Source organism: Bubalus kerabau, chromosome 1 (assembly GCF_029407905.1).
Source record: "Bubalus kerabau isolate K-KA32 ecotype Philippines breed swamp buffalo chromosome 1, PCC_UOA_SB_1v2, whole genome shotgun sequence".
Taxonomy (NCBI): domain Eukaryota; kingdom Metazoa; phylum Chordata; class Mammalia; order Artiodactyla; family Bovidae; genus Bubalus; species Bubalus kerabau.
The window spans coordinates 54,605,070-54,632,506 of NC_073624.1; the positions used below are offsets into that span (position 1 = coordinate 54,605,070).

The window sequence follows — 27,437 nt, forward strand, 5'->3', positions numbered from 1 at the left end:
CTGGGTAAACTGATCTAACAGGATTCTTGCTAAGGCAGGTCGGGGGGAGCAGAGGTCACTGTGGGACAGTGAGGGTGAGGAATCGGAGAAGGACGGTAATCAGATATCAAGCAGGGCTGAACTGACTGAGCAGGATCCTCGCTGAAGCCGGACAAGGCAGAGATGAACACAGAAGCCCAGAAGTTGAGGTCCAGTTGGGAACTGCTCAGGAGAGCCTGCGTAGAGTTTGGTTAGGAGACTCTGTCGGCACCTGTGTTTTAAAGCAGGTTGTAGCTATCACCCTCTGGGTCTAATTCCTGTTAGATCTGCCAGGCAAGACCGTGTCTTCCTTTGACAGGCTGGTGTGAGTAAAGGTTCTCTGTGAGTCCACAGAGAGTCCATCACACCCTTCCTTCGGCCTGGCCTGCACCGTTTCACACACAGGTGAGCTGATTGAAGGGTCAGGGATGCTCTAAGTGAAATTATAAAATTTTGAGGTTTTGCTTTTGCAGCCCCTCCCTCTCCTCCCTATTCCCTGCCTTGCCTTTCACTTTCTGCTGTCTGCCATCCTGGAGAGCATGTTACTTACACCAGGGAGAGGACCTCTTCTGGCTTTTGCTCCCAAGAAGAATATGACATGAGTCATCTCTGGCACAGAACTGCAGATCACTATTAACCCTTTCCAAGAGTGGTGTGCGTGCTCAACTGTGTCTGACTCTCTGTGACCCTATGGACTGTAGCCTGCCAGGTTCCTTTGTCCATGGGATTTCCCAGGCAAGAATACTGGAGTGAGTAGCCATTCCCTTCTCCAGGGGATCTTTCTGACCCAGGGATTTTGTGTCTCCTACATCTCCTGCATTGGCAGGTGGATTCTTTACCACTGAGCCACCTGGGAAGCCCTTTCCAAGAGTATTTACCTTTCAAAGAGTAGTCCCTAATGGGAAAATGCTGGACAGCACAGCAAGCTGGCTCGATGCTCTGTGATGACCTAAAGGGAGAGAATTGGGGTGAGGGGGAGGGAGGCTCACGGGGGAGGGGAGAGATGTATACACATAACTGATTCACTTTCTTGTCAGCAGAAACTAACACAACATTGTAAAGCAATTATACTCCAATAAACAACAACAACAAAAGAATAGCTCCAATAAAGGTGCTTCTAAGAGTCAAGTTACCAGTGCTCTATAGCAGTGCTGAAATGTTGGGCTCTGGGGTTCAGTTGCCTGGGATCAAATTTTATTTCTACCGCCTGGTGACAGTGAGAACCTGGGCACATACTCAACGTGTTGGTGTCTCCTTCATCTCCTTGCTGGTTAAATGAGAGCAGTGACAGTCTCTTCCTCGCAGGACGATGCTGAGAACTGAGAGATCCTCTGTGTGAAGTGCTGAGCAGAAAGCCTGGCACACTGAAAGAGTTGATAAATTGAGTTCTTAGTATTATTATTTTGCTCCCCAGCAGGGAATTTTTGAGGCACTTGACACCACATAAACCTCTTTTGTTCCTCTTAAGACCAGGACTGCGAGTAGAGAACAGGCCTTTCTTTAGAGAAGCAAAAGGCTTGCCAGTAGAACCATTGCCTCGTAAAAGAGAAATCTAAACACGTAGCATACTGACTGAGTCATCGCTAGGCCTGGGCTACCGCATCTCAAATCCAGGGCTGGCGGCTCGCGACTCACGGGACCCTGAACCCTGCTGCTGTTCCACGCGCGTGGCCTCTGCGTCGGAGGAGCTGACCATACTTGGTATCCTTCTTTCCAGACGTCACTGTCAATGGTCAACCTTCTGAAACGACCGAGAAGCCTTTTTCTTTGCTAAAGGTTGTCCTCAGGTGACCTCATTTTCCACATTGGTTAAGACCAGGAAATATTTTGCAGTGGGACTCAGCTCACCTCTCAGACATATGGAGATCCTGTCTACTGGTGGCCAGGGGCTTTTGAAACAGCTCTCATGCCCTACAGAAATAATCCGAGGGTCCTGAGGGTCCTGGGGAGCGGGGATAGGTAGAGATGGATACATGAGGTCAAATCACAGAGTTAAAAGTAACCCCCTGTACCCCAGGAAGGAGAAAGAAGAACAAAGGGTCATAAGAGAAACAGGGATGTATTCTCAGTGAAGTCAATGTCATTGCTGTCTCTCAACTTTGAATCCATTCAGCAGCAGCCGTCTTTTCATTGTGTCCCCTCCACAGACAAGTGTCTCCACTGCCTCACTTCCTGTTGATGTCATTCACCTTCTCCCTCCACCCAGCTCTGTTTTGTCCATCCTTATGAATGTCATCAGGAACATCCTAGTTCTGTGTCTTTGCACTTTGATCTTGAGGGTCCTCTGCTCTGGGAGTGTTTGACAGCATCATTCCTGAAACTGTGCTCTCCTGGTTTCTGAGCTACCCTCCATCATGGCTATCTTCTCTGATGACACCTTCTCAGGTTCTCTCGTGGGTTTTCTCTTTCTTTCCCAACTCTCGACCAGATGGCAGTGTTCTCTTGGGTTCAGTTCTTGAACTCTGCATGTCTCAGTCACAGTGCCCCAGCCTTGCCTGTGCCTCGGGCTGCAGCCAGCATTCAGTAAGGCGATGGCTTCTTGTCTTGTCTCTGTCTCTTCAGACCTCCATCATCAGCTGCACACATGTGCATCCATTGGCCCTCTCCCTTCAGGTAGCCAGCATATTAGGGCAGTTCAGAGTGAACGTTATCAACAGTGAACACATCCACCCCCTCTCCATGACAAAATGCATCTTCTCCCATGTCACCCAATGCAGACCCCAGGGCAGCATCTTAATGATTCATCTGGGTGATATTTATTATAATCAGTCACCATGCTAAACACACTCCATACATTTTCTCACTTAATCCTCACCACAGGTCTGTTATCCTCATTCTGAACATGAGAAAACCAAGGTTTAGGAGCCTTGATGCCTAACCACTGTGTCACTGCCAAGCCCGCCTGACTTCAGAGCTCTAGCTCCTAACCTCGTCATCCTACTGCCTAAGAGCATGTCAGGGCTCTTGGCACCGGGCCCACTACTTTCCATGTGATGCCAAGACTTAGCAGGTCTCCTGTCACATCTGTGGCCACTGCATTAGCTCAGACCCTCATCATTCTTTGTCTGGACCAACTGGTCTCATTGCATAAATTGTCATCTGCTATTTCACTTGCACCCAGGTGAAGTTTCTAACAAGCAAATTTAATCATATCACTCTTTTTTAAAAATTATTAATTATTTATTAAGCTGTGCTGGGTCTTATTTGCAGCATGCAGGATCTTTAGTTGCAGCATGTGGGATCTAGTTCCCTGACCAGAGGTCGAACCTGGGCTTCTGCATTAGGAGCACAGAGACTTAGCCACCGGACCACCAGGGAAGTCCCTGAACCACGTCAGTCTTAATGAAAATGCTTCAATATTGAAGTCCCAAACTCCTAGGTTCACACTCAATACCCTTAACAAGTGGTTGGTCCTGTGTTTCACTCTCCAATCTCTCCTTCTGCCTGGGGACACTCTCTGAGGGCAAGGGTTAGTCTTCCTTATCTTTGCACCTGGGCCCCAGCACCAGCATTCCATGGATGTTTGTTGGATACATGGGTGAACGCCATGCTTCTTCGATGCAAAACTTTGATTAAATTTCTCTTTTCTAGATTCCAAAGGAAGCAAGCAATTGAATATTATAAACAAGTGATAAAAATAAAGGAAAATGCGGGCACTCTGGCCAACTCCTCACTCGTCAGGAATCAACTGAGCATTAGCCTAAGTGATACCTTGTGTAAATTAGGTAATTGCTTTGACATATTTCTATTAGAAGCAGATGACTTTTCCCTCCATCTCACTTGCATACTTTGCTTATTTTTAAACAGTCTTCATCTTTGAAGTCAGCAACTCCTGTTCCATATTATTTTCAACTTTCTGTCTCTCTCTCTCTCTTTTTTTTTGCTGCTTATTTACTTTCCCTCATTAGATAAGTGTCTTAGTCTGTTGCTATAACAGAATAGACTGGGTGGGTTAAACAACAGAATTTTATTTCTCATAGTTCTGGAGCCTTGGAAGTCCAAGATCAAGGTGTCAGCAAATTAAATGTCTGGTGAGTGCCTATCTTGGGCTTCTCAGATGGCACAGTGGTAAAGAATCTGTCTGCCAATGTAGGTGATGTGGGTTTGATCCCTGGGTGGGGAAGAGTCTCTGGAGTAGGAAATGGCAACCCACTTCACTATTCTTGCCTGGAAAATTCTGTGGACAGAGGAGCCTGGTGGGCTGCTTTCCATGGGGTTGCAAACAGTTGGACAGGATTGAGCAACTGAGCTCAAGGGCCTATCTACTGGTTCAGAGACAGCTGTTTTCTTGGCAGGCCCTCACATAGTGGGAGAAAGAGCCCGAGAGCTCTCTGGAGGTCTCTTTTATAATGGCACTAATCCCATTCATGCAAAGATGTGCACAATAAGGGACAGAAATGGTATGACCTAACAGAAGCAGAACGTATTAAGAAGAGGTGGCAAGAATACATAGAACTATACAAAAAAGATCTTCATAACCCAGATAGTCACAATGGTGTGATCACTCACCTAGTGAGAGCCAGACATCCTGGAATGTGAAGTCAAGGGGGCCTTAGGAAGCATCACTACAAACAAAGCTAGTGGAGGTGATGGAATTCCAGTTGAGCTATTTCAAATCCAAAAGATGATGCTGTGAAAGTGCTGCACTCAATATGCCAGCAAATTTGGAAAACTCAGCAGTGGCCACAGGACTGGAAGAGGTCAGTTTTCATTTTAATCCTTAAGAAAGGCAATGCCAAAAAATGTTCAAACTACCACACAATTGCACTCATCGCACATGCTAGTAAAGTAATGCTCAAAATGCTCCAAGCCAGGCTTCAACAGTATATGAACTGTGAGCTTCCAGGTGTTCAAGCTGGATTTAGAAAAGGCAGAGGAACCAGAGATCAAATTGCCAGCATCAACAAATGACCCCATGAACTGTACCCTACCAGGCTCCTCCATCCATGGGATTTTCCAGGCAAAAATACTGGAGTGGGTTGCCATGTTCTCCTCCAGGGGATCTTCCTGACCCAGGGATCGAACCTCTGTCTCTTTTGTCTCCTGCACTGGCAGGTGGTTTCTTAACTGCTAGCACCCTATGGGAAGCCCTACTAGCTCAGTTAGGTGGAATTTAATTACATTTTAAGGGCCACTGTTGAAGAACTGAGAGCCTTTGAGACAAAGGGCCTGTTTTCCAGGCTCTGCTGTTGCCAGAGACGAGGGTAACAGGACCATATCTTTTACTGCCTCAGTACTTATTGCATTCAGTAGCCCATTCCCATGTTTTGGAAATAGTCACATGTTGAATTCTGTCATCTTCCTACAGCATCACCCCCAAACCTGGGAATGGAGGAGAATGAGAGTTGAATTGGAGGCTGCAAATACTGGTTGGTAGTTAGCTGGAGACAGGCCAGCACAGGAGGCTGGGCTGGGGGAGTCAGGGATGTGATTCCCACAGACAGCACTTGCCAACCTTTGTGCCTCCAAGGAGTAGGTTCACATAGACAGAGGGTTCAATGATGGTCAAATAGATATCTCTTCGCCCTTGGGCAGCTTTGTTGATTTCTTCCAGCAGTCTACACGAGAAATTGCAGTTTCTGTAAATGCCACAACTAGAAAAATTGTGAAACACTATCAGAGCTCCTGAAATGTCATCGCCACAGGACAGTCTACTTCAGCTTTAAACAGTTGTTTTCAACCCAGGCTGATTTTGACCCTCAGGACAAAAAAGCTGGAGAAATGTTTGATGTCATGGCTGGGGGTGGAGAGTGTTAGTCATTTAGTCAGTGGAGGCCGGAGTGGTTGCTAAACATCATGCATGCCCAGGAAAGCGCCCCCACAGTGAAAATTATCCTGTCCAAGGTGTGAATAGTGCTGAGACAAAGAAACCCTGATCTAAACCAGCTACTTTCCCCAGCAGGTACGATTGGCATCCATATTACAATAAAACAGGATTGCTTTCAGCCTAGTCATTTGCTGACAAAAAAGGCTTAAAATTCTTGATATCTGCAGGGAAAGAATATTTTCTGTTTTCACTCTGTAGATTTAGGAATGAGTGTGCCCATATGTGTGTATAATTTTTTTTTTTTTTTCCAGGTAAGGGTTTCCATGCTGAGTATGTGAAAGAAAGATTTATGTTTGTAAAGAGAAAATGCAGATGCAAATCTAGAGAATGTTAGTGGAAAAGGAACTAGTTTACCTGATCTGGTTGCCTATATTTTGTTCTCAGTTTTGGTGACTTGTCTATGATGAAAGTATAATGTATTCATTTGCTTTCTGATAATAGGGCCTCTGTGGAGAAGGCAATGGCACCCCACTCCAGTACTCTCGCCTGGAAAATCCCATGGACGGAGGAGCCTGGTGGGCTGCAGTCCATGGGGTCGCTAAGAGTCGGACATGACTGAGAGACTTCACTCTCACTTTTCACTTTCATGCATTGGAGAAGGAAATGGCAACCCACTCCAGTGTTCTTGCCTGGAGAGTCCCAGGGACGGGGGAGCCTGGTGGGCTGCCGTCTCTGGGGTCGCACAGAGTCGGACACGACTGAAGCGACTCAGCAGCAGCAGCAGCAGCAGCAGGGCCTCTGTAATGGCAGTTGTCATATTTGGTGATGTCTTAAAGAAGTCTTCATGGTATGTTTCAGTTCTGCAGTCCATTTTCAGTGTGGTTCAGTGTGGTTCCAAGGAAGTATTTTTCTGTAAGGAGCACTTTCTCGCCATCATTTTATTATTTTTCTCTCCCACTGGTGATTGAAGTTGATTCCTTTTGCAGAAGGCCCGCTCCAGGCTTACAGGAACACTGTGGGTGGTTAGGTCAGCTGTCAAGGCAGGATTCTTGTGCTTTTGTTGCAGTCCCTGGTGGTGGGAGCTGATGCGTATCTTTAGTACAAGAGGAGGAGGACCTTGGAAGGGAAATAGACTGTTTAGAGAGACCTTGGAATCATTTGTTCTTTGACATATTTTTGGTTTTCCTACGTGGAGGTAGAAAAACTTTTCCTCCATCCTCTCAGCGTCCCTGGCTAAGCTTGAAAATTAAATTGGAAAGACTGACTTTCACCACCCTAATTCCACCTGACTCTGTGGGCAGAAATTTGAGAGCCTGCTTTGGTAAGAAATATTATCTTCAACAGGCTTTTGTCAGAGGCCCAGGATCTCTTAACTGCAGCTTTTGGACCTAGTAAGGAGTCCTGGATGATAGAATTCCACCTTTGTCACCAAAACTCTAAAGGAGAAAAATTTTTTTTCCTTAACCCTCCTAGGTTCTCCTGCTGGGGCCCTGTAAAATTAGCCTCAGAAAAGATTGATTGAGGTGAAGTGAACTGAAAGTTGTTCAGTTGTGTCTGACTCTTTGCGACCCCATGGACTGTACAGTCCATGGAATTCTCCAGGCCAGAATACTGGAGTGGGTAGCCATTCCCTTCTTCAGTGGATCTTCCCAACCCAGGGATCGGACCCCGGTCTCCCGCATTGCAGGAAGATTCTTTACCAGCTGAGCCACCAGGGAAGCTAAAAGATTGATTAACAGGAGAAAAATCAAACAGAAGTTTATTTGTGTGTGCATCACACTTGCACACACACTCAGGAATGACAACTCCAAGGGGTGGCTTGAACTTGTGATCTGTGTACTAACTTAGGGGAGAGGGAGGCGGGGAAAGGGCACTCATGGGAGGGCAGATGACTCTTTGGAAGCATAAATAGACCCTTAGGAGAATAGATGATGTAGCAGTTTGGGACAATGTCTGGCTGGGTTTGGTGCTGGCTTCCTGTTGCCCCAGGGAGGGGACTTACAACACTTGAGTCCTTGTGACAGGCTCTGGTTTCAGGCACAGAAGGGATCCTAGGAACTCAAATAACTCGGCTCATAATAAGTCCCATGTCAGCATGGCCTACTTTGGGGTGGCATAGTGTGATCCCCTTGAGAAAGTGAAAGTGTTAGTCCCTCAGTTGTGTCTGACTCTTTGTGACCCTTTGAACCATAGTCCACCAGGCTCCTCTGTCCATGAAATTCTCTAGGCAAGAATACTGGAGTGGGTAGCTGTTCCCTTCTCCATGAGTTCTTCCCAACCCAGGGATCAAACCTGGATCTCCTGCATTGCAGGCAGATACTTTACCATCTGGAGCCACCAGGGAAGCCCCAGTGATCCCCTTGATCTACCTTTAATGGAAAAAGCCTATCTACAGGGAGTGTGCCCAAGGGATTCCATAAAATACGAAGAAAGCCAGAGCCACATGTAGCTGGGATTCATCACTAGTCATTTTTAAAGAAGTCATGAGGCCTCTGTAGTAAAAGTGTTACCGAACATTAGTCATCAAAGCAATCCTCTTTAAGAGTTGTTTCATTGAGGAAAAAAGAGAACTATGGTATATGATGCTTGCTTGCATGCCAAGTCGCTTCAGTTGTGTCCAACTCTTTGAGACCCCCATGGACTGTAGCCCACTAGGCTCCTCTATCCAAGCCTCAAGCCGGGCTTGGCTTCAGACGTCACCTGGCAGGTGGTGGAAGGTGAGAAATCTGCCTAGATACCAAGGGTGATCAGGTTGGAGGAGGGCTAAACTTACTTAGCAGGATTCTTCCTGATTGGAAGAATTGGACTCTATAAAGATGAACATAGAAGCCCAAAAGTCAAGCCTACTTGAAAAAGCTCAGAGAGCCTGAGTAGAGTTTGGCCAGTGAGATTGTTAGGTGACAATCTCTGTTTTAATTCCTGGAGACAGAGCAGTGAGAAGGGCAGGTAGACCCACACTATCTTCACTGAGCTCACATTGAGGTCAACAAGCTGTCAGACAACTATTAATAAATACAAGACTGTTTAGCTGCAATTGTGGAAAATGCCACAATAGAGATGGCGGTTGGATAGCTAAACACACAGTGGTTGAACTACAGTTTGGCAAAGTGCTATCATGGCAAAGTACAAGTGCTAACGGGGGACCTTGATCTGTTAGATGGAGGGGCATGAGTGGAGGGTGCTTCTTAGGAAGTGATGCTGAAACTGAATCTGGAGGAGGAGGACTTGCTTGTTAAGTGGTGGGAAGGGAAAGGAGTCATCTAGACAGTGAGGACAGAATTTGCAAATTGGGAAGGAACAAAAAGGACCAATGGGGCTAGGATGCAGAAACTAATGTAGAGGGGAGAGGGTGCACTAGGGGGATACCAGAGAGGCATCACAGGTCCCGAGGGCTGGGTCAGTGACTTGGGATGTTGCCTTAAGAGCTGCAGGGTTTTTGCAAAGCCAGGGAGTGTTAGGAACCTAGAGTCCTGCATTCCTCCAGCAGCATCATCACCAGAGATTTCTCACACAAGATGCTCAAATCGTCTTGTATGTCCAGTGTCATGAAGGAGCTCAAAGAACCCATTTTTGACCTCATTTCTATTTCTGTGCGTATTTTGACCTTTCAAATAGACTGTGAACTGCCAGGGGCAAGAGTCTTGTCATTTATTCCTTGTATCTTCAAAGCATCAGAAAGAGTACTAGCTGTGTGGGTCTACCAGTGTGCTCTTATCAGTGCAGGAAGTGTGAGGAAAGTGGATAAACAGCTTCTTTCTGGGGGGTTACACAATTTACCTGGCTTTCCTATAGAAGTGATGGCTCTGCTCCAGGATAGCAACATTAAAAGAAGTGACTGTAATTATATTTTAGCCTATTGAGAACAATAGTCTTTAGGGGACATTTTAGATATCAGTTGGGATTATAGATTAATGATGATAATTACTAGCTTGAAGGTCTTGGCACCTGCATCCTCCTTAGTCTTTTATTACATTTCATCAATGTATAGGCTACAGTATAATCTTCCAAGGGGTATAAAAATAGTGGGCATCCAGCAATGATCATTCATGTTTTAATTATGCTCATGACAATTTTATACATGAGATTATACTGAGCACATATTGGAAAAGAAATTGGCTTCCCAGGTGGCAGTAGTGGTAAGGAACCCACGTGCCAATGTAGGAGACATAAGAGACACAGATTCGATTCCTGGGTTGGGAAGATTCCCTGGAGGAGGAAATGGCAACCCACTCCAGTATTCTTGTCTGGGAAATCCCATGGACAGGGGAACCTGGCGGGCTACAGTTCATGGGGTTGCAGAAAGTTGGACAAGACTGAGTGACTAAGCATGCAAATGACATAGTAAAATGATGGGTTCCTGAGAGGGTGATAATCCTGAGGTTTATTTCTTCTTCTGATCACATTTTCATGCGGCACTTATTCAAAAATGAAATATCTTTATGTTCAATATTTCTTTTACAGCTTTTCTCCTCTCCACTTTGATCCAGTTTCAAGAACAAACCTTAATTTCCTAAAACTGCTAATCCTAGACACTTAAGACAAATCCAGACATGGAGAGAGGGTTTTTTGTGATTGTTTTCTGCCACCTATGGCACAGAACAATCTTTTTTTCTTTAATTCTTCTTCTCTAACAAATGTTTAAATCCACATATTGAGAAATCATTTCAGTGGGAGGAAAAAACAACTGTGGCTTTCATGTTCCATTCTGTCCTGATGAGTGTTGTATATGGAATTGTGTATTTTGGATGAAGTATGGTAGATGAACATTCTGTTACTCCCCTCTCTCTGGGAATCTTTTACAGAAGAAGTGCCAAGTATCTCAGTCACACTTGGAAGAGCTTAAACAAAGGCACTAGTGGGTGACTTTCAATGGGGGTGAATCAGTCCTCTTTTCCTCATTTGATTTTAAAATGCTTGGCTCAGCCAGAGTCCCCTTCTTGCTAGCAGGAGGTCCCTGAATCAGACAAACTTTACATTTTCATTTTAACTTAAACATATACATGTAATTCTTTGCCTCAACTTTAAAATTCGAAGTTAGATCTTTGTTTTTAATGGGTCCTCTAATTGGAATTGAATGTCATATCTCTCAAAATGCCTCATCCATAGTTTTTAGTTTTGGTTTCTGGAGGATGAGAACTTCAGGCAGTTATGATACTTCAGGGCAGGATCCTTTTAACGGTTGACTTCTTCTGCCTTCAATCTTTTACAGTTTTCTTTTTCATAATTTCAAAACATTCAGACTGTTTTTCATAGAAAACAGCTCTCTTTCACTTCACACTCTTATGTTACTAGTGTGTACCATACTTAGGTCAATTACCAAAATTAGACTAACAAATAAGGGTGATACCACTGTTATGGCAGAAAGTGAAGAGGAACTAAAGACCCTCTTGATGAAGGTGAAACAGGAGAGTGAAAGGCTGGTTCAACATTCAGAAAACTAAGATCATGGTTTCTGGTCCCATCACTTCATGGCAAATAGGTGGGAAACAATGGAAAAGGTGACAGACTTTCTTTTCTGGGGCTCCAAAATCACTGTAGATGGTGACTGCAGCCATGAAATGAAAAGATGCTTGCTCCTTGGAAGAAAAGCTATGACCAACCTAGACAGCATATTAAAAAGCAGAATTAGTAGAAGGAAAGAAATCATAAAGATCCGAGCAGAAATAAATGAAAAACAAATGAAAGAAACAATAGTAAAGATGAATAAAACTCTAAAAGCTGGTTCTTTGAGAAGATAAACAAAATTGACAAATCCTTAGCCAGACTCATCAAGAAAAAGAGAGAGAAAAATCAAATCAACAAAATTAGAAATGAAAAGAGAGGTTACAACAGACAGTGCAGAAATACAAAGGATTATAAGAGACTATTATGAACAACTATATGGCAATAAAATAGATAACCTGGAAGAAATGGATAGATTCTTAGAAAAGTTCAATCTTTCAAGACTGAACCAGGAAGAAATATAAATTATGAACAACTCTGAAATTGAAGCTGTGATCAAAAATCTCCAACACAAAAGTACAGGACCAGATGGCTTCACAGGAGAATTCTATTAAACATTTAGAGAAGAGCTAATGCCTGTCCTTCTAAAACTCTTTCAAAAAATTGCAGAAGAAGGAACACTTCCAAACTATGAGGCCACCATCACCCTGATACCAAAACCAGACAAACACAACACAGAAAAAGAAAACTACATCCCAGTATCACTGATGAACATAGATGCAACAAAATTTTAGCAAATAGAATTCAGCAACACATCAAAAAACCCATGATCAATTTGGGTTTATTCAAGGATGCAAGGATTCTTCAATATATGAAAATAAATCAATGTGATACACCATATTAACAAATTGAAAGATAAAAACCATATGATCATCTCAATAGATGCAGAAAAAGCCTTTGACAAAATTCAGCACCCATTTATGTTTAAAACTCTTCAAAAAATGGGCATAGAAGGAACCTATCTCAACTGAGTAAAGGCCATATTTGATAAGCCTACAGCAAACATTATTCTCAATGGTGAAAAACTTAAAGCATTCCCACTAAGATCAGGAACAGGAGAAGAGTGTGCACTTTTGCCACTATTATTCAACGTAGTTCTGGAAGTCCTAGCTACAGCAATCAGAGAATAAAAAGAAATAAAAGGAATCCAGATTGGAAAAGAAGTAAAGCTCTCACTGTTTGCAGATGACACGATACTGTATATAGAAGACCTTAAAGATAGTATCAGAAAATTGCTAGAGCTAATCAGTGAATTAGCAAAGTTGCAGGATACAAAATCAAAACACAGAAATCACTTGCATTTCTATAAACTAACAATGAAAAATCAGAAAGAGCAATTAAAGAATCAATCCCATTCACCATTGTAACAAAAACAATTAAATATCTAGGAATAAACTTACCTAAAGAGACAAAAGAACTGTACACAGAAAATTATAAGATACTAATGAAAGAAATCAAAGATGACATAAACAGATGGAGAGATAGTCCATGTTCCTGGGTAGGAAGAATCAATATTGTGAAAATGACTATACTACCAAATGCAATCTACAGATTCAATGTGATCCCTATCAAATTACCAACGGCATTTTTCACAGAACTAGAACAAAAAATTTCACAATTTATATAGAAACACAAAAGACCCGAAATAGCCAAAGCAGTCTTGACAAGGAAGAATGGAGCTGGAGGAATCAAGTGTCCTGACTTCAGGTTATACTACAAAGTTACAGTCATCAAGACAGTGTGGTACTGGCACAAAAACAGAAATATAGGCCAATGGAACAAGATAGAAAGCCCAGAAATAAGCCCATGCATTTATGGGCTATTTTTGACAAAGGAGGCAAGAATATACAATGGGGCAAAGACAGCCTCTTCAATAAATGGTGCTGGGAAAACCGGACAGCTACATGTAAAAGAATGAAATTAGAACACTTCCTAACACAATACACAAAGATAAACTCAAAATGGATTAAAGACCTAAATGTAAGACCAAAAACTATAAAACTCTTAGAGGAAAACATAGGCAGAACACTCGATGACATAAATCAAAGCAAGATCCTCTACGACCCACCTCCTAGAGTAATGGAAATAAAAACAAAAATAAACAAGTGGGACCTGATTAAACTTAAAAGCTTTTGCACAGCAAAGGAAACTATAAGCAAGGTGAAAAGACAACTCTCAGAATGGGAGAAAATAATAGCAAATGAAACAACTGACAAAGGATTAATTTCCAAAATATACAAGCAGCTCATATACCTCAATACCAGAAAAACAAACAACCCAATCAAAAAGTGGGAAAAAGACCTAAACAGACATTTCTCCAAAGAAGACATACAGATGGCTAACACATGAAAAGATGCTCAACATTATTCTTTAATAGAGAAAGGCAAATCAAAACTACAATGAGATATCACCTCACACCAGTCAGAATGGCCCTCATCATAAAGTCTACAGACAGTAAATGCTGGAGAGGGTGTGGAGAAAAGGGAACACTCTTGCACTGTTGGTGGGAATGTAAATTGATACAGCCACTATGAAAGACAGTATAGAGATTCCTTAAAAAACTAGGAATAAAACCACCATATGACTCAGCAATCCCACTCCTAGGCATATACCCTGAGGAAACCAAAATTGAAAGAGACATATGTATCCCATTATTCATTGCAGCACTATTTACAATAGCTAGAACATGGAAGCAACCTAGATATCCATCAACAGATGAATGGATAAAGAAGTTGTGGTATATAGATACAATGCAATATTACTCAGCCATAAAAAGAAACATATTTGAGTCAGTTCTAATGAGGTGGATGAAACTAGAGCCTATTATACAGAGTGAGGTGAGTCAGAAAGAGTACAATAAATACCGTATTCTAACACACATATGCAGAATCTAGAAAAATGGTACTGAGGAATTTATTTACAGGGCAGCAGTGGAGAAACAGACATAGAGAATAGATTTATGGACATGGAGAGAGGTAAGGAGAGGGTGAGATGTATGGGAAGAGTAACATGGAAATTTACATTACCATATGTAAAATAGATAGCCGATGGGAATTTGCTATATGGCTCAGGAAACTCAAACAGGTGCTCTGTATCAAACTAGAGGGGTGGGATGGGGAGGGAGATGGGAGGGAGGTTCAAAAGGGAGGGGATATATGTATACCTATGGCTGATTCATACTGAGGTTTGACAAAACAGCAAAATTCTGTAAAGCAATTATCCTTCAATAAAAAATAAAAAAAATTAAAAAAAAAAAAAAGCAGAGACATTACTTTGCCGACAAAAGTCCGTCTAGTCAAAGGTATGGTTTTTCCAGTGGTCATGTATGGATGTGAGAGTTGGGCCATAAAGAAAACTGAGTGCCGAAGAACTGATGGTTTTGAACTGTGGTGTTGGAGAAGACTCTTGAGAGTCCCTTGGACAGCAAGGAGATCCAACCAGTCCATCCTAAAGGAGATCAGTCCTGGGTGTTCATTGGAAGGACTGATGCTGAAGCTGAAACTCCAATACTTTGGCCACGTGATGTGAAGAACTGACTCATTGGAAAAGATGTGATGCTGGGAAAGAATAAAGGCAGGAGGAGAAGGGGAGGACAGAGGATGAGATGGTTGGATGGCATCAATGACTCAATGGAAATGAGTTTCAGCAAGCTTTGGGAGTTTCTGATGGACAGAGAAGCCTGGTGTGCTCCAGTCCATGGGGTTGCAAAGAGTTGGACATGACTGAGCAGCTGAACTGAACTGACTTAACAAATGCAGTTGAGTCTTGTTCATGTTAGAATTGCACAGTTAGGAGCAGAAGCATGCTAGCACAGTGGAGATGAGCCCTGTAGATGCAGGCTTTTAATGTGTCCTGGGCATCACGTGGAAAGTCCTGCAGAGGAAATAGAGGGCCCTTGGTTAATCCAGCAATCCAGTTTATGTCTGTTAGCAGAGCTTTTTTTTTTTAAATTTTTTTAATTTAATTTTATTTTATTTTTAAACTTTACATAATTGTATTAGTTTTGCCAAACATCAAAATGAATCCGCCACAGGTATACATGTGTTTCCCATCCTGAACCCTCCTCCCCCTCCCTCCCCATACCATCCCTCTGGGTCGTCCCAGTGCACCAGCCCCAAGCATCCAGTATCGTGCATTGAACCTGGACTGGCAACTTGTTTCATCCATGATATTTTACATGTTTCAATGCCATTCTCCCAAATCTTCCCACCCTGTCCCTCTCCCACAGAGTCCATAAGACTGTTCTATACATCAGTGTCTCTTTTGCTGTCTCGTACACAGGGTTATTGTGTTATATATGTTGAATGATTTTTAACATTATTGTTATACAGTACAATAACATATACTATACAATACAATGGTTGTATATTTGTAAATGCTCTTGGTTGCAAGAGAATGTCAAATATCCCTTATAAAAGCTTAAACTTTTAAACATGAAATGGACTCTAGATATGACTCAGCAATTTTAAAGCTGAGGAAATAGAAGATATTTCATATGACTTATCCCAATACAGCTTATCAGAGCATCCTATCAGTTAGATATTATTGTAGAATCCTCGAGGCTCAGAAAGACCAAGTGACATTCCAAAACTTTGCAGCTAGTAAGCAGTAGACTTATTACTTGGAACCCAGGCACCTGACCTGAAATTCTGAACTCTTTCTACTGTTTTTGGGGTCTGGGAGTTTGTGGTCTTATTGGGAAAAATCTTACCTATTTTTAAAAAGTATTTATTTATTTTTATTTATTTGGCTGTGCTGGGTCTTAGTTGTGGCATGTGGAATCTATTTCCCTGACCAGAGATTGAACCCCAGCCCCTGGCATTGGGAGCCTGGAGTCTTAGTCACTGAACCACCAGAGAAGTCCCTAGATTTTGCGTTTTAGATTCAGCACTCTTGAGGCTGAATAGAGGATGGAATTGATCAAGAGGAGAATGGAAACTCTCCTGTGTTCACTAAGAGAGGGCCAAGATAAATAGAAAAACGTGTATTTGTGATTTAGTAGGTAAATCCTACAGGGCTCAGTGCCTGATTTGGTATATAGCAGGTGAGGGAAAGGGACTAGTCAGAGGCCTTCTCCAGTTTATGGCTATATCCATGGCCAGTGCAGCTGGGTGGCTGGAGCTGTGGGCATTCCAAGGCAGGAAGCACAAAGTTGAGAGGTGGAATGGGAGCCACGATGAGCTAATTTGGGGCCTGTTGAACTTGAATCTCTTATCTGAGTGGAGATGTTCAGTAGGCAGAATATGGTGCTTAGAAGCTAGCAGACTGAAATGGAGAAAAACCTTTGGAAGTCCTTAGTACACAGGTGATGGGCAAACCCTGTAGAAGAGTTGAAAGAGCCAAGAAGAATATAAGACAAGAAGATGGCAGGAGACAGAACTTAGGAGATGGGCCAAAGAGACGGAAGAAAATGGTGGAGGAGTAAGACAGAGAGATCACCAGCCTCCCCACAGATACATCAAAAACTCAAGATATGGAACAACTTCTACAAAACAACCTTTAGGTGACAGCAGAAGACCCCAGGCCTTCAGGGGGGCAAGCTAGGCTCCCTGGGATGAGAAAACCACAAAATTCTGTAAAGCAATTATCCTTCAATTAAAAAAATAAAGTGGAAAAAAAAGAAAGGGGCTGAGGAAAGTGTTGTAGCGAGAAGTGAGGAATGGCTCTAGAGGTAGCAGAGAATCAGTAAAATCATGGATGCCAAGAAAGGAGGGGGCTGAGAACTGACCACCAGATCTAAGACACACCATTGCATTTAGCAGCAGAATGGTCATGCTGCTGCTGCTACTGCTACTAAGTCGCTTCAGTTGTGTCCGACTCTGTGCGACCCCATAGACGGCAGCCCACCAGGCTCCCCCGTCCCTGGGATTCTCCAGGCAAGAACACTGGAGTGGGTTGCCATTTCCTTCTCCAATGCATGAACGTGCAAAGTGAAAGTGAAGTTGCTCAGTCGTGTCCGACCCTCAGTGACCCCATGGACTGCAGCCTTCCAGGCTCCTCCATCCATGGGATTTTCCAGGCAAGAGTACTGGAGTGGGGTGCCATTGCCTTCTCCGAGAATGGTCATAGGGAACCATAAATTTTGGTAGAGTGATAGGAACAAAAGCTGTGTAAGAGAGAACAATGCATCTGTTCCTTCTCCCCAGAGATAGGGTCTGCAGAGGCCCAGCCCCTTGAATTGGTAGAGCGAGTTCCCTCTGTACTTGGGGCAGAAGACAAAGGGTGCTGCCCGCCATCTGCTTCCAGGTCCCTCTGAGCAGACTAGCCAGTGGCCTTAGTGGGGAGGGTAAAGGGAAAGATCCACTCCCCTCCCCCACCCCCACATCCCCATAACTTTTTATTGTTTTCTATAGGGTGGAAACGGAGAAGGCAATGGCACCCCACTCCAGTACTCTTGCCTGGAAGCGACTTAGCAGCAGCAGCAGCATAGGGTGGAAATACAGTGCAAGGAAACATCCCATCGCAAGCTTTTATTGCTTCATTTGGGACAATGATCGACAACTTTTCCCCTCCCTAGTCTGTTTATAGACACACATTTATTGAAAGGAGGAGTCAACAAGCTTCATTTCTCAAATGGAAAGACTTCTAACAAACTTTAGTCATACTTACATGGGCCCAACTGTGCCTAGTCATACTTATGAAACAAAAGGAAAGTTTAAACAGAGAACCTTGAAATCCTGCATAATTCTCCTTTCTCATTACATGTCGGCAGCCTGTCTTCTGGATAGAGAATATAGGCTGTGATTGTTTCCACTTCTAAACTATTTGCTCCAAGCACAGTGGGGAAGCTCGTTGGTGGGCAGGGTCCATAGGCTGTACTCATTCAGGGAAAACTTCCTGAGGCTCTCCACAAACACCTGCAATTTTGCTTGTTACCTGGTGACAGCAACCTAAATTATAGTTGTGTGCCCTGGGGAGGAAATGAACACAGGACTGGCAGTATAAAAATCTACCTATTCAGTTCAGTTCAGTTCAGTTCAGTCGCTCAGTCGTGTCCGACTTTTTGCGACCTCATGAATCGCAGCACGCCAGGCCTCCCTGTCCATCACCAACTCCCGGAGTTCACTCAGACTCACGTCCATCTAGTCAGTGATGCCATCCAGCCATATGAAGCAAGAGGAACAGGCTTAAATTTCAGTAGACTAAAGGTTAGAAGAAGTTGTACCGTAGAAGATTACTTAAAAAGACAGAGGACTGCCTTTGGAGAAGGTATCTTACTTTCTTTTTCCAGAGGAAATACTAAAGATGTATTTCCAGAGGAAATACTAAAATAATAAAGATGCCACTTTATTTTTTACTATTAAGCACTGAAAAAAAGGCGGGGGAACTAGGAAAATTTTTTGTTTAAAATACAAGAACAGATTCTCAAGGAAGCTAGGTCCTAGGACCTTCCCATCACTCCCATCCCCAATTCACTCTCCCTTGGAAACAGGGCAGATGTGGCTGGGAGGTACGCAGTGGAAAAGGTAACGGATGCTTCCTTCCTGGTTGTGGTTTTACAGAAAATCTCATAAGGAACCAATGTGAGAGGGAGAAGAATGTTCTTTTTTCCCTTTTCTAGAAGTTATGGTCCTTGGATCTCGGGACCTGTGTTTAAATCCCAGTTCTGCTATTTTCTGGGCCTGTGGACATGAGCTCTCTGAGTCTCAATTGTCTAATGGCAGAAAGAGGATGATCATCTCTGCCCACAGGGTTATTCTGAAGACTTAATGAGACGCTGTATGTAAAACGACCAACAGAGTCTGCAATGAAAGTTAGGTTCCCTCCCCATCCAGAATGAAAATGTTTAAAAATTAATAAATTAGTTAATTCAGCTGTCCTGAGTCTTAGTTGCAGCAGTTGGGGTCTTCCATCTTTGCAGTGGCATGCAAACTCTTAGTTGTGGCATGTGGAATCTAGTTCCCTGACCAGGGATCGAATCTGGACCCCTTACATTGAGGGCCTGGAGTCTTAGCCACTGGACCACCAGGGAGGTCCCCAGAATGGAAATTTGAAGTGGGCAGGAGGTTCAGTGACCTCTTTTGTATGCAAATGAACTCATCCCGGTCTTTCTTCTTACTTGGATTGAAAGGACTGACCGAGCTGGATAGTGCTGTCCAGTTGGTACCACCCCTGGGGGAAGATGGGGTGAACTGTGGTTGGGCCTGAGCTAAGAATGTCCTCTCCTGGCAACTACTCTGCTTGCTGCCAGAAAGAGATAGGTTGCATTTAAAAAAGTTCTGGGGTCAAAGCTGTCGATACAGGTCCAGATGGGTCATGAGGGTAAAGGGGCCTGAGGAGCCAAGGTGTGTGGCCAAAAGGGAGTGTGGGGAGCACAGGCATGAAAGAGTGTGTCAGTGGCATCAGCAGCTGGTCTGGGGGACAGTTTCAACCTCCCAGCAAGTCAGAACCTCTTAAAGAGCCTTCGGGCAGAAGGAACAGTCTGCGCGCCTGGTTATCAGCATCCGCAGGAACTCGAGGAATGAGTTCTTGCTCAGCTGCCAGCACCTGAGACATTCTGGCTCTGTGCTTTTCTACTTGACCTTTTAAGGCGTGTTCAGGCCCAGGTGGTGCTAGTGGTAAAGAACCTGCCTGCCAATGCAGGAGACGGAAGAGATGCAGGTTTGATCCCTGGGTTGGGAAGACCACCTGGAGAAGGGCATGGCACCTGACTCCAGTATTCTTGCCTGGAGAAACCCATGAACAGAGGAACCTGGCAGGCTACAGTCAGTAGGGTTGCAAAGAGTCGGACAGGATTGAAGCAATTTAGCACTCATGCATGCATGGCCAATACAACGTGGTCATCCTGAGCAGGGAAATTTGCAAGTGCTTTCTGCTGAGCTTTGTTGGGGCAACTGAGAACCTCATAGAGGGTCATGAAAATAATTCCCAAAGAAGAAAAATAGCCATTGATTGCTAAGTGGAGCCAACAGCTGAAACTCCCTATTAGCAGCAGAAGCACTGTGAGATCTGTGCTATGACCCCTGCAGCAGAGCTACAGAGAGAACCTCTCTGCAGACAGAGTCACAGTGCAGATATGCAGAAGGTCAGTCCAGGAGTGGGGAAGAGGGGGCCTCACATAGAGTCAGGGGCATGGGCTGGTGGATGAGGCTGCCCCAATATCTGTCCATTCAACCACAAACTGGAGTGAATGACTAGACCTCTTTCAGTTTTCTCATCTTTAAAAGCCAGTGACATGCACAAAATATTCTTTGAAAGAACACCTGTTTTTGGAGAAGACTGTGCAGATGGGGACCAAGATGGGAGAGATGATTTTTATTTCACATCTTTATATGTTTTCATCTTTGAATCCTGTAGATGTGTGTCCTGTTAAAGAGAGTGTTAGTGTTAGTGTTAGCTGCTCAGTCGTGCCTGACTCTTTGTGACCCCATGGACTGCAGCCCACCAGGCTCCTCTGTCCATGAGATTTTCCAGGCAAGGATACTGGAGTGGATTGCCATTTCCTTCTCCAGGGGATCTTCCCACCCCAGGGATCGAACCCGGGTCTCCTGCACTGCAGGCAGATTCTTTACCGACTGAGCTACATTAATAATGACAAAAAAAGACAAGTGATGATAGTTTGTACCTTATAGGATTACACACACTGGATAGATGGTAATTACATAAATTGCAGTGTGTATTGTTATTAATATTAATACAGGGATGCTGGCTAGGCCATCTGTCAGTATTTTTTACCCTTAAATACTCAACAGTCTCGTATCGGGTTTCCCTGGTGACTCAGACAGTAAAGAATCTGCCTGCAATGCAGGAGACCTGGGTTTGATCGCTGGGTCAGGGAGATCCCCTGGAGAAGGGAATGGCTATCCATTCCAGTATTCTTGCTTGGAAAATTATTTGGATAGAAGAGCCTGGCAGGCTACAGTGCATGGGGTCTCAAAGAGTCAGACATGACTAAGTGACTAACACTTTTTCACTTTCAGTCTCTTATCAAGTATCCAGATAAGGCAACCCACTGCAGTATTCTGGCCTGGAGAATTCCATGGACAGAACCTAGTGGGCTACAGTCCATGGGATCACAAAGAGTCAGACACAACTGAGTGACTTTCACTTATGTAGGGGAATGTCCTATTCTCAGAAGACACATGCTGAAGTATTTAGAAATAAAAATGCTGAAGTATTTAGAATAAAAATGTGCCCTACAGGCACTGGCCTTACATTATGTTTGTAATCAACAATATCAATTTAGCCCCTTAAAAGCAGTCTTGTAAATGGGTAAAATGAATAAATGAGCACCACTTGCAAATTGACTAATTTTTTTTTTACTTTTCACATATTTTAGAGAATTATATTAATTGTTGACAATGGCAGAGGGCACTGTGTAATGAACACCTACATACTCTTCATCTGTGATCACTAATTGTTAACATTCTGGTCACATTTGTGTTTTTCCTTTCACACACACACAAATATATATGTATTTTCTGGATTATTTGAAAGTTAGTTACAGATGTGACCTTTTAATTTCTAAATACTTCAGCATGTGTCTTCTGAGAATAGGACATTCCCCTACATAAGTAAAAGTCACTCAGTTGTGTCTGACTCTGTGATCCCATGGACTGTAGCCCACTAGGCTCTGTCCATGGAATTCTCCAGGCCAGAATACTGCAGTGGGTTGCCTTTCCCTTTTCCAGGGGATCTTCCCAGCCCAGGGATCAAACCCAGGTCTTCCGCATGCTGGTGGATCCTTTACTGTCTGAGCCACCAGGGAAGTTCTTGCTTGCTTAGTGGCTCAGTCCTGTCCTACTCTTCCAAGACCCTTTGGACTGTAGCCCGCCAGACTCCTCTGTCCATAGGACTTTTAAGGCAAGGATACTGGTGTGGGGTGCCATTTCTTTCTCCAGGGGATCTTCCTGACTCAGGGATTGAACCTGCATCTCCTGTGTCTCCTGTACTGCAGGCAGATTCTTTACCTGCTGAGCCACTGGGAATTATCAAACACAGGAAATTTAACCATTACACAAGACTATTATCTTACGTACAGTTCATATGCAAATATTCCAGAGTGTCCCATTAAATGTTCCTTATAGCTGTTTACTTTTTGATCCAGAGTTCTGTTGAGGATCTTCCATTGCATTTGGTTGCCTTCTTTAGTTAAGAACATTTTAGTAGGACTTGTTTTGCCTTTCATTGACATTGATATCTTTGAAGAGCCTAGGTCAGTTTTTACCCTCCCCTCCCTGTCCCATATGTCTTGAATTTGTATCTGATTGTTTTCTGATATTAGACTCAGGTTAAACGTTTTTGGCAAAAATACTACAATAGGTAATGTTCCAGTGCCACTTTTAAGAATACTTTTTATTCTCTTTTAAACGTTTGAAGCCAGGAGTCTTTTAAAAATTTCTAATATTCTCATTTTCAAATATCCAGCAGGTCAGTTACTGGTAAGTGACTCCTGTCATCAAGTCATGATGGAGGCTGTGGGCTATTTGTACAAATCACTTGATTTAAGGGCCACCTACCTCGGATATTCTCATTCATCGATCCCTGGAATCCTACAGTGAGTTTCTGTTCTGTGTCTCAACAAGAAGTATACTTCAGGTTATTCTTGTCCTGTAAATGACCTCTTGACAACTTTCATTCCTTTGCAGCCTTCTAAGGGAAATTGAGCGGACTCGGGGTAGGAGATATTGGCCTCAAGGTATGAGCCAGCAGTCTTCTGAAGGTCCTAGGCATGGCGCCTCATTTTTGGAGCACTTGCTTAAATTAAACTATCACAGTGCTCAGAGTTCAGACACGGTGAGCTCAGCAATGTGCACCAAAGCAGATAAGCTACAGGGGGCTAAAAGCTTGGACTTGGTGGCTGAGACAATTTCAGATAAATCAAAACATGCTTCAGGACAAGGGAAAAAGCTCTTGAGACCCATTGTTTCCATTTCGGCTGTGGGAAAGACTCGATGGAAGACACAGAGTAATGTTGAAATATGGACTGGCCTGGAAAAAGAAGCAGTGAAGAAAAAGAAAGATTATTCCTCTAAAACTTTACCTTTGGGTAAAATGGATGGTGTAGTAAAGCTTTCACGGCAACGGATTTTGTCAGCTAAAAGTGAGAGTGAAAAAGGCCTAATTAATGCAAATTACCAGCATCCCCTGGTAGAGTCTCTTAGCGCAAATAATCCCTGGAAATCTGTATCTGAGCTCATCTCAGAGAAGTGGCTTTTTCATAGCCCAGATTACAGTTCAGTTTCTCACAAGTGTTTTTTGCAGAGAAGATCTCAGTTTGAAACAAAGTTGATGGAAGACCTCAAATGATACTAATAAAGATTTTCATGGGCTCTTCTGTGTAACTTTTTTCTACTTGTCATTATTTAGAATTCTTCGATGATATATTTTCTGGTGATAATCAAGTTCGGGGATTTTATTTTTATTTTTTAGCCCCTTGAAATATTGTAACTGACTGTAGCTAAAAAGAACACTTTTTAAGTCATTCATATTTCTGTGGTAAGTAGAAAACTGTTGATATCACAGGGTTCCATATCTAAAAATATGTGGAGATAATGTTACTAAAGTTATAATTGTGTTACTTTTACTATCATTTGTCTATGAATTTATGAATTAATGTTTCATGTACACAAAGTTTATAATTGCTGTCACCGCATCTCTTAAGTAACATAAGGAAAGACATAAATTGGAATAAACTAAAACCATAAAGTTAGTTTAAAGTACTAGAGTCCACAGATTTGATACCATATCTATCTTAAACATTTTAATTGCCTCTCATTTTATCAGTGATTTGTAAGATATTACCTGTTAACTGCTGAGGATTAATTATTGACTTCCTTCTTGCTTATCACCCAGCGAAATCCTACCTATTACATTAGGAATCCAAGTGGAAGAATGGGCTTAGCTGTGCGACTTTAACAGCACTGTTGCACTTAGCCTCAGTTTCATCACTTAGAAAACGGGAGAAATTATAGTGCCAACTTTTTAGGATTTCTGAGAGGACTGCATGAGAAAATGCACATTGCAAGCCTTCAGTGAATAGTAATTACTGTCTGTCACGATCTAGCCCAGAGCCCACCTTTTTCCATGAAAACAATTGATCCCCTCAGCCCACAACTTAAGCATACAGGAATGCTTTGGGTTATTTGTCTAAAATCGTGCCCCACCTATGTCACAGGTGGTAGTGTGGTCTGCTTTGCACTGCACTGAAACCCCGGGTAGCTCGGCGAGCCCTCGCAGTCCAGAGATTCTCAGTTGGGTTCTGGGTGGGCCGCATCAGACTTGCCCGCGGGGGCCAAGTCTGATTCAGTCGACACTGAAACGTCGTGTCGTGAGGTTTACTGTTTATTTGGCTTTGGTGGAACCGTAACGCACACAACAGGTGCAGACTTGTAGGTCTGAGAGAAGACCCGTCCACCGCGCCGTGCGAGCGTTTGCTGGAGCCGGGGGACTGGTGTCCCAAGGGCTTCCCTCGCGAGCCAGAAATCTTGTGGGGGGGGGGGGCGGCGGGGGACTGGCCTGCCAGGCAATGCAGTGGGGGCGGAGGGGGGGTGGTGGTGGTGCCCGTCAGGCGCATCGGCCTACGTGTGGGACCTGGGCCCAGATGCTGGCTCCTCGGTGGCACCGGAAGGATCCAAGCCAGGGACGCGGGACCTCCCAGACCTGTCCCCACGATCCAGGGGAGGTCCAGGCCGTGGAGGTCATAAATGCAGAGAGGTAGCCTCCTGGAGTCAGGGCCAGAGGCGAGCTGTCCGTACAGCCAGGGTCGGGGGACAGTCACAGGAAGGTGCTGCGGGGTCAGCGTGAGGCGCCGGGATCCCGACTCGTGGTCCAGGGCCAGCAAAGAGTCACTCCATTTCATGTGACCTCGGCTGATGGGACGTTCACGCTACCGCACAGCCACCTCTGCGCGTCACACGATCAAGAAGTGACTGTAGCATGTTTCGTTAGTGGTCTCGGGTGTCTGGAAGATGCTGCCCTGCCTGGCGAAATAGGTCCTGCCCCAGGACGCCCCACCCAGGCCCCGCCCCAGCCCGGCCCTCCAGGACTCCGGCCCGGCCCTCCAGGACTCCGGCCCGCCCCTTCAGGACTCCGCCCCAACTGAGGCCCCGCCCCCGCGGCGGCCGAAGGGGCGGGCCGCGCCGCCACGTGCTCAGACGCAGGGACCGCCCGCCCGCTGGGCAGAGCGCCGGCAGAGCACCGGCCCTGGGGCGCCACTCGCGGCCGGGCGGCGGCAGGCATGGCCACGGCGGCGGTAACAGCGGCGGCTCGTGGAGCCGGTGCAAGGGCAGTGACGGCCCTGCGGGATGGTTGCCGGACTGCGGCCCGGGGGCGGTTGCGCACGGGCCCCACACGGCCCTTGTGCACAGCACCTGGGACCGCCCCGGACATGAAGCGCTACCTATGGGAGCGCTACCGGGAGGCGAAGAGGAGCACGGAAGGTGAGTGGGGTTGCGGCCCCCGAGCCCTCTGGATGTGTGGGGCCCCTCTCCGCAGGGCTGGGGCGCCAGGTACCGTCCCACGCGGTCATCCGGGAAGCCGGCACCCTCGGACCCGCGAGGTCCGCTGCTGACCGCCAGACCCCACCTCCCCATCCTCACCCTCGGTCGTCCCCAACCTCAACCGCGGGCGACAACGCCTCTGCAGTGCGATTCCGGGAAACGCGGAAAAACGCGCCTGCAGAGAAACTTTACAACTCTTGCCTTTCTCCTGTCGGGAAAGCCTCTTTATAAATTCCTGAGATTTTTTAGCCAGAAATCCACATCGAAAGCGCTTTGGACCCGCCTGGGGGGTTCCACGCACATCTTTTGGAAGACGGTCACCGCCACACATCGTTAGGTATTGTTATTAATAAACAGCAATAATAGTAACCGCCGGAGTCCGGCAGGCGGCGAGTTACCCTGGATTCCGGCTGCTGGGCAGGTGCCCAGGGTCCGGAGGCTGGTTTATCTTCCTTCTTTGTTTTAGAGGATAGGGTAAGATTTGCCGTACTTGTAATAAGAGGGATCCAGGTTGGGAGTGTCCCGAGTTATCTACTAACTTCAGCGAGGAGGTGTTCCAGGGCGTGACCTCTTTGTGGTCAGAAAATGAACAGAAAATGAGCTTGATTTGATTGTTGGTAAGGGAAACACAGAGAATAGAAAGAGGACCCAGTAAATACTAATATCAGACACATAAATTGTGTCCCGGAATTCTTCCCCATACCTAGGAAGGAGGTGCCACATCCTCATCCTATAGATGAGAGAGGCCAGACTCAAGTTTAAGAAACCTGGCCAAGGTGCGGTCTTCATCTTGAGTCTGTCTCAGCCCCACACCCATTGTCCTGTTTCCCGCCTGCCTTGCAGTAGCAGCTCATCATTTGGGAACTGGTGTAAAGGGCCAATGATAATCCATGCGTGCTGCTTTTTCAGGGAGGATTTAGAATAGAAATTTTTGTACTCATATTTTGTGTGTGTGTGTGTTGGGGCGGGGGAATGTGTGCTAGTGGAGATGGCAGAGAGAGGGAGAAAATATTTAGTGGAGAGAACATTTTTTAGAATCACATTTTCCATCTTTTGTCCAGAAGTCATGAAAGAACACAAGATAATTTTCTGAGGGAACTCAAAGTGACCAGCAGTGCAAAATTCTGTGAAATAGGATTTGTTGTCTTAGTTTTCCTTTGCTCAGAGTTTAATTTTGCATGGATTTTTGAGGTGGTGTGGGGGGCAAGAAGATTGGCTTTTGAGACATTGAGAATTGCAGATCTTAAGTGAAAGGAATATAAAAGATCATCAAGCCTGATGGGTAGGCAAGACTTTTTAATTGAAGTTTTCAGTTGTGATAATTGTATCCTGTGCAGTTGTAAGAATTAATACAGGGAGATCTAGCATAACCTTTAACCTGTTTCTCCCACTGGCAACATTTTGCAAAATAACAGCACAGTATCACAACCAGTGTATCAACATTGATACAACCCATAGATCTTATTCAGAATCTCCTAGTTTTACTCTACTTATGAGTGTGTATTTCGTTCTACACAGTTTTATCACATGCAGGTTCGTGTATTCAGCATGGGTCAAGATACAGAACAGTTCACTACAAGGTTGCTCCTAGTTTTTGATCATCACAGATAAATAAAGCTCCTGTAAACCTTTGTGTACAGGTTTTTGTGTGAACACATGTTTTCATTTCTCTAAATGCCATTGTTTGGTTGAATGGCAGTTGTGTGTTT

General features: G+C 44.5%; 2 protein-coding genes across 2 annotated transcripts in view; both read left to right on the forward strand.

Annotated features, from left to right (window-relative positions):
• The window catches only part of LOC129648677 (putative tetratricopeptide repeat protein 41), a 78,595-nt gene extending 54,213 nt beyond the window's left edge, over nt 1-24,382 (forward strand). Inside the window, 4 exon segments of the mRNA XM_055575231.1 lie at nt 3,610-3,743; nt 22,655-22,784; nt 22,876-23,521; nt 23,523-24,382. Coding sequence (XP_055431206.1) covers nt 3,610-3,743; nt 22,655-22,784; nt 22,876-23,521; nt 23,523-23,609 — 997 coding nt within the window. The 3' untranslated portion in view covers nt 23,610-24,382.
• A 966-nt stretch (nt 24,383-25,348) lies between these two features.
• NT5DC3 (5'-nucleotidase domain containing 3) overlaps nt 25,349-27,437 on the forward strand; it is a 71,051-nt gene continuing 68,962 nt past the window's right edge. Inside the window, exon 1 of the mRNA XM_055575041.1 lies at nt 25,349-25,668. Coding sequence (XP_055431016.1) covers nt 25,467-25,668 — 202 coding nt within the window. The 5' untranslated portion in view covers nt 25,349-25,466. The remainder of the gene's footprint in view (nt 25,669-27,437) is intronic.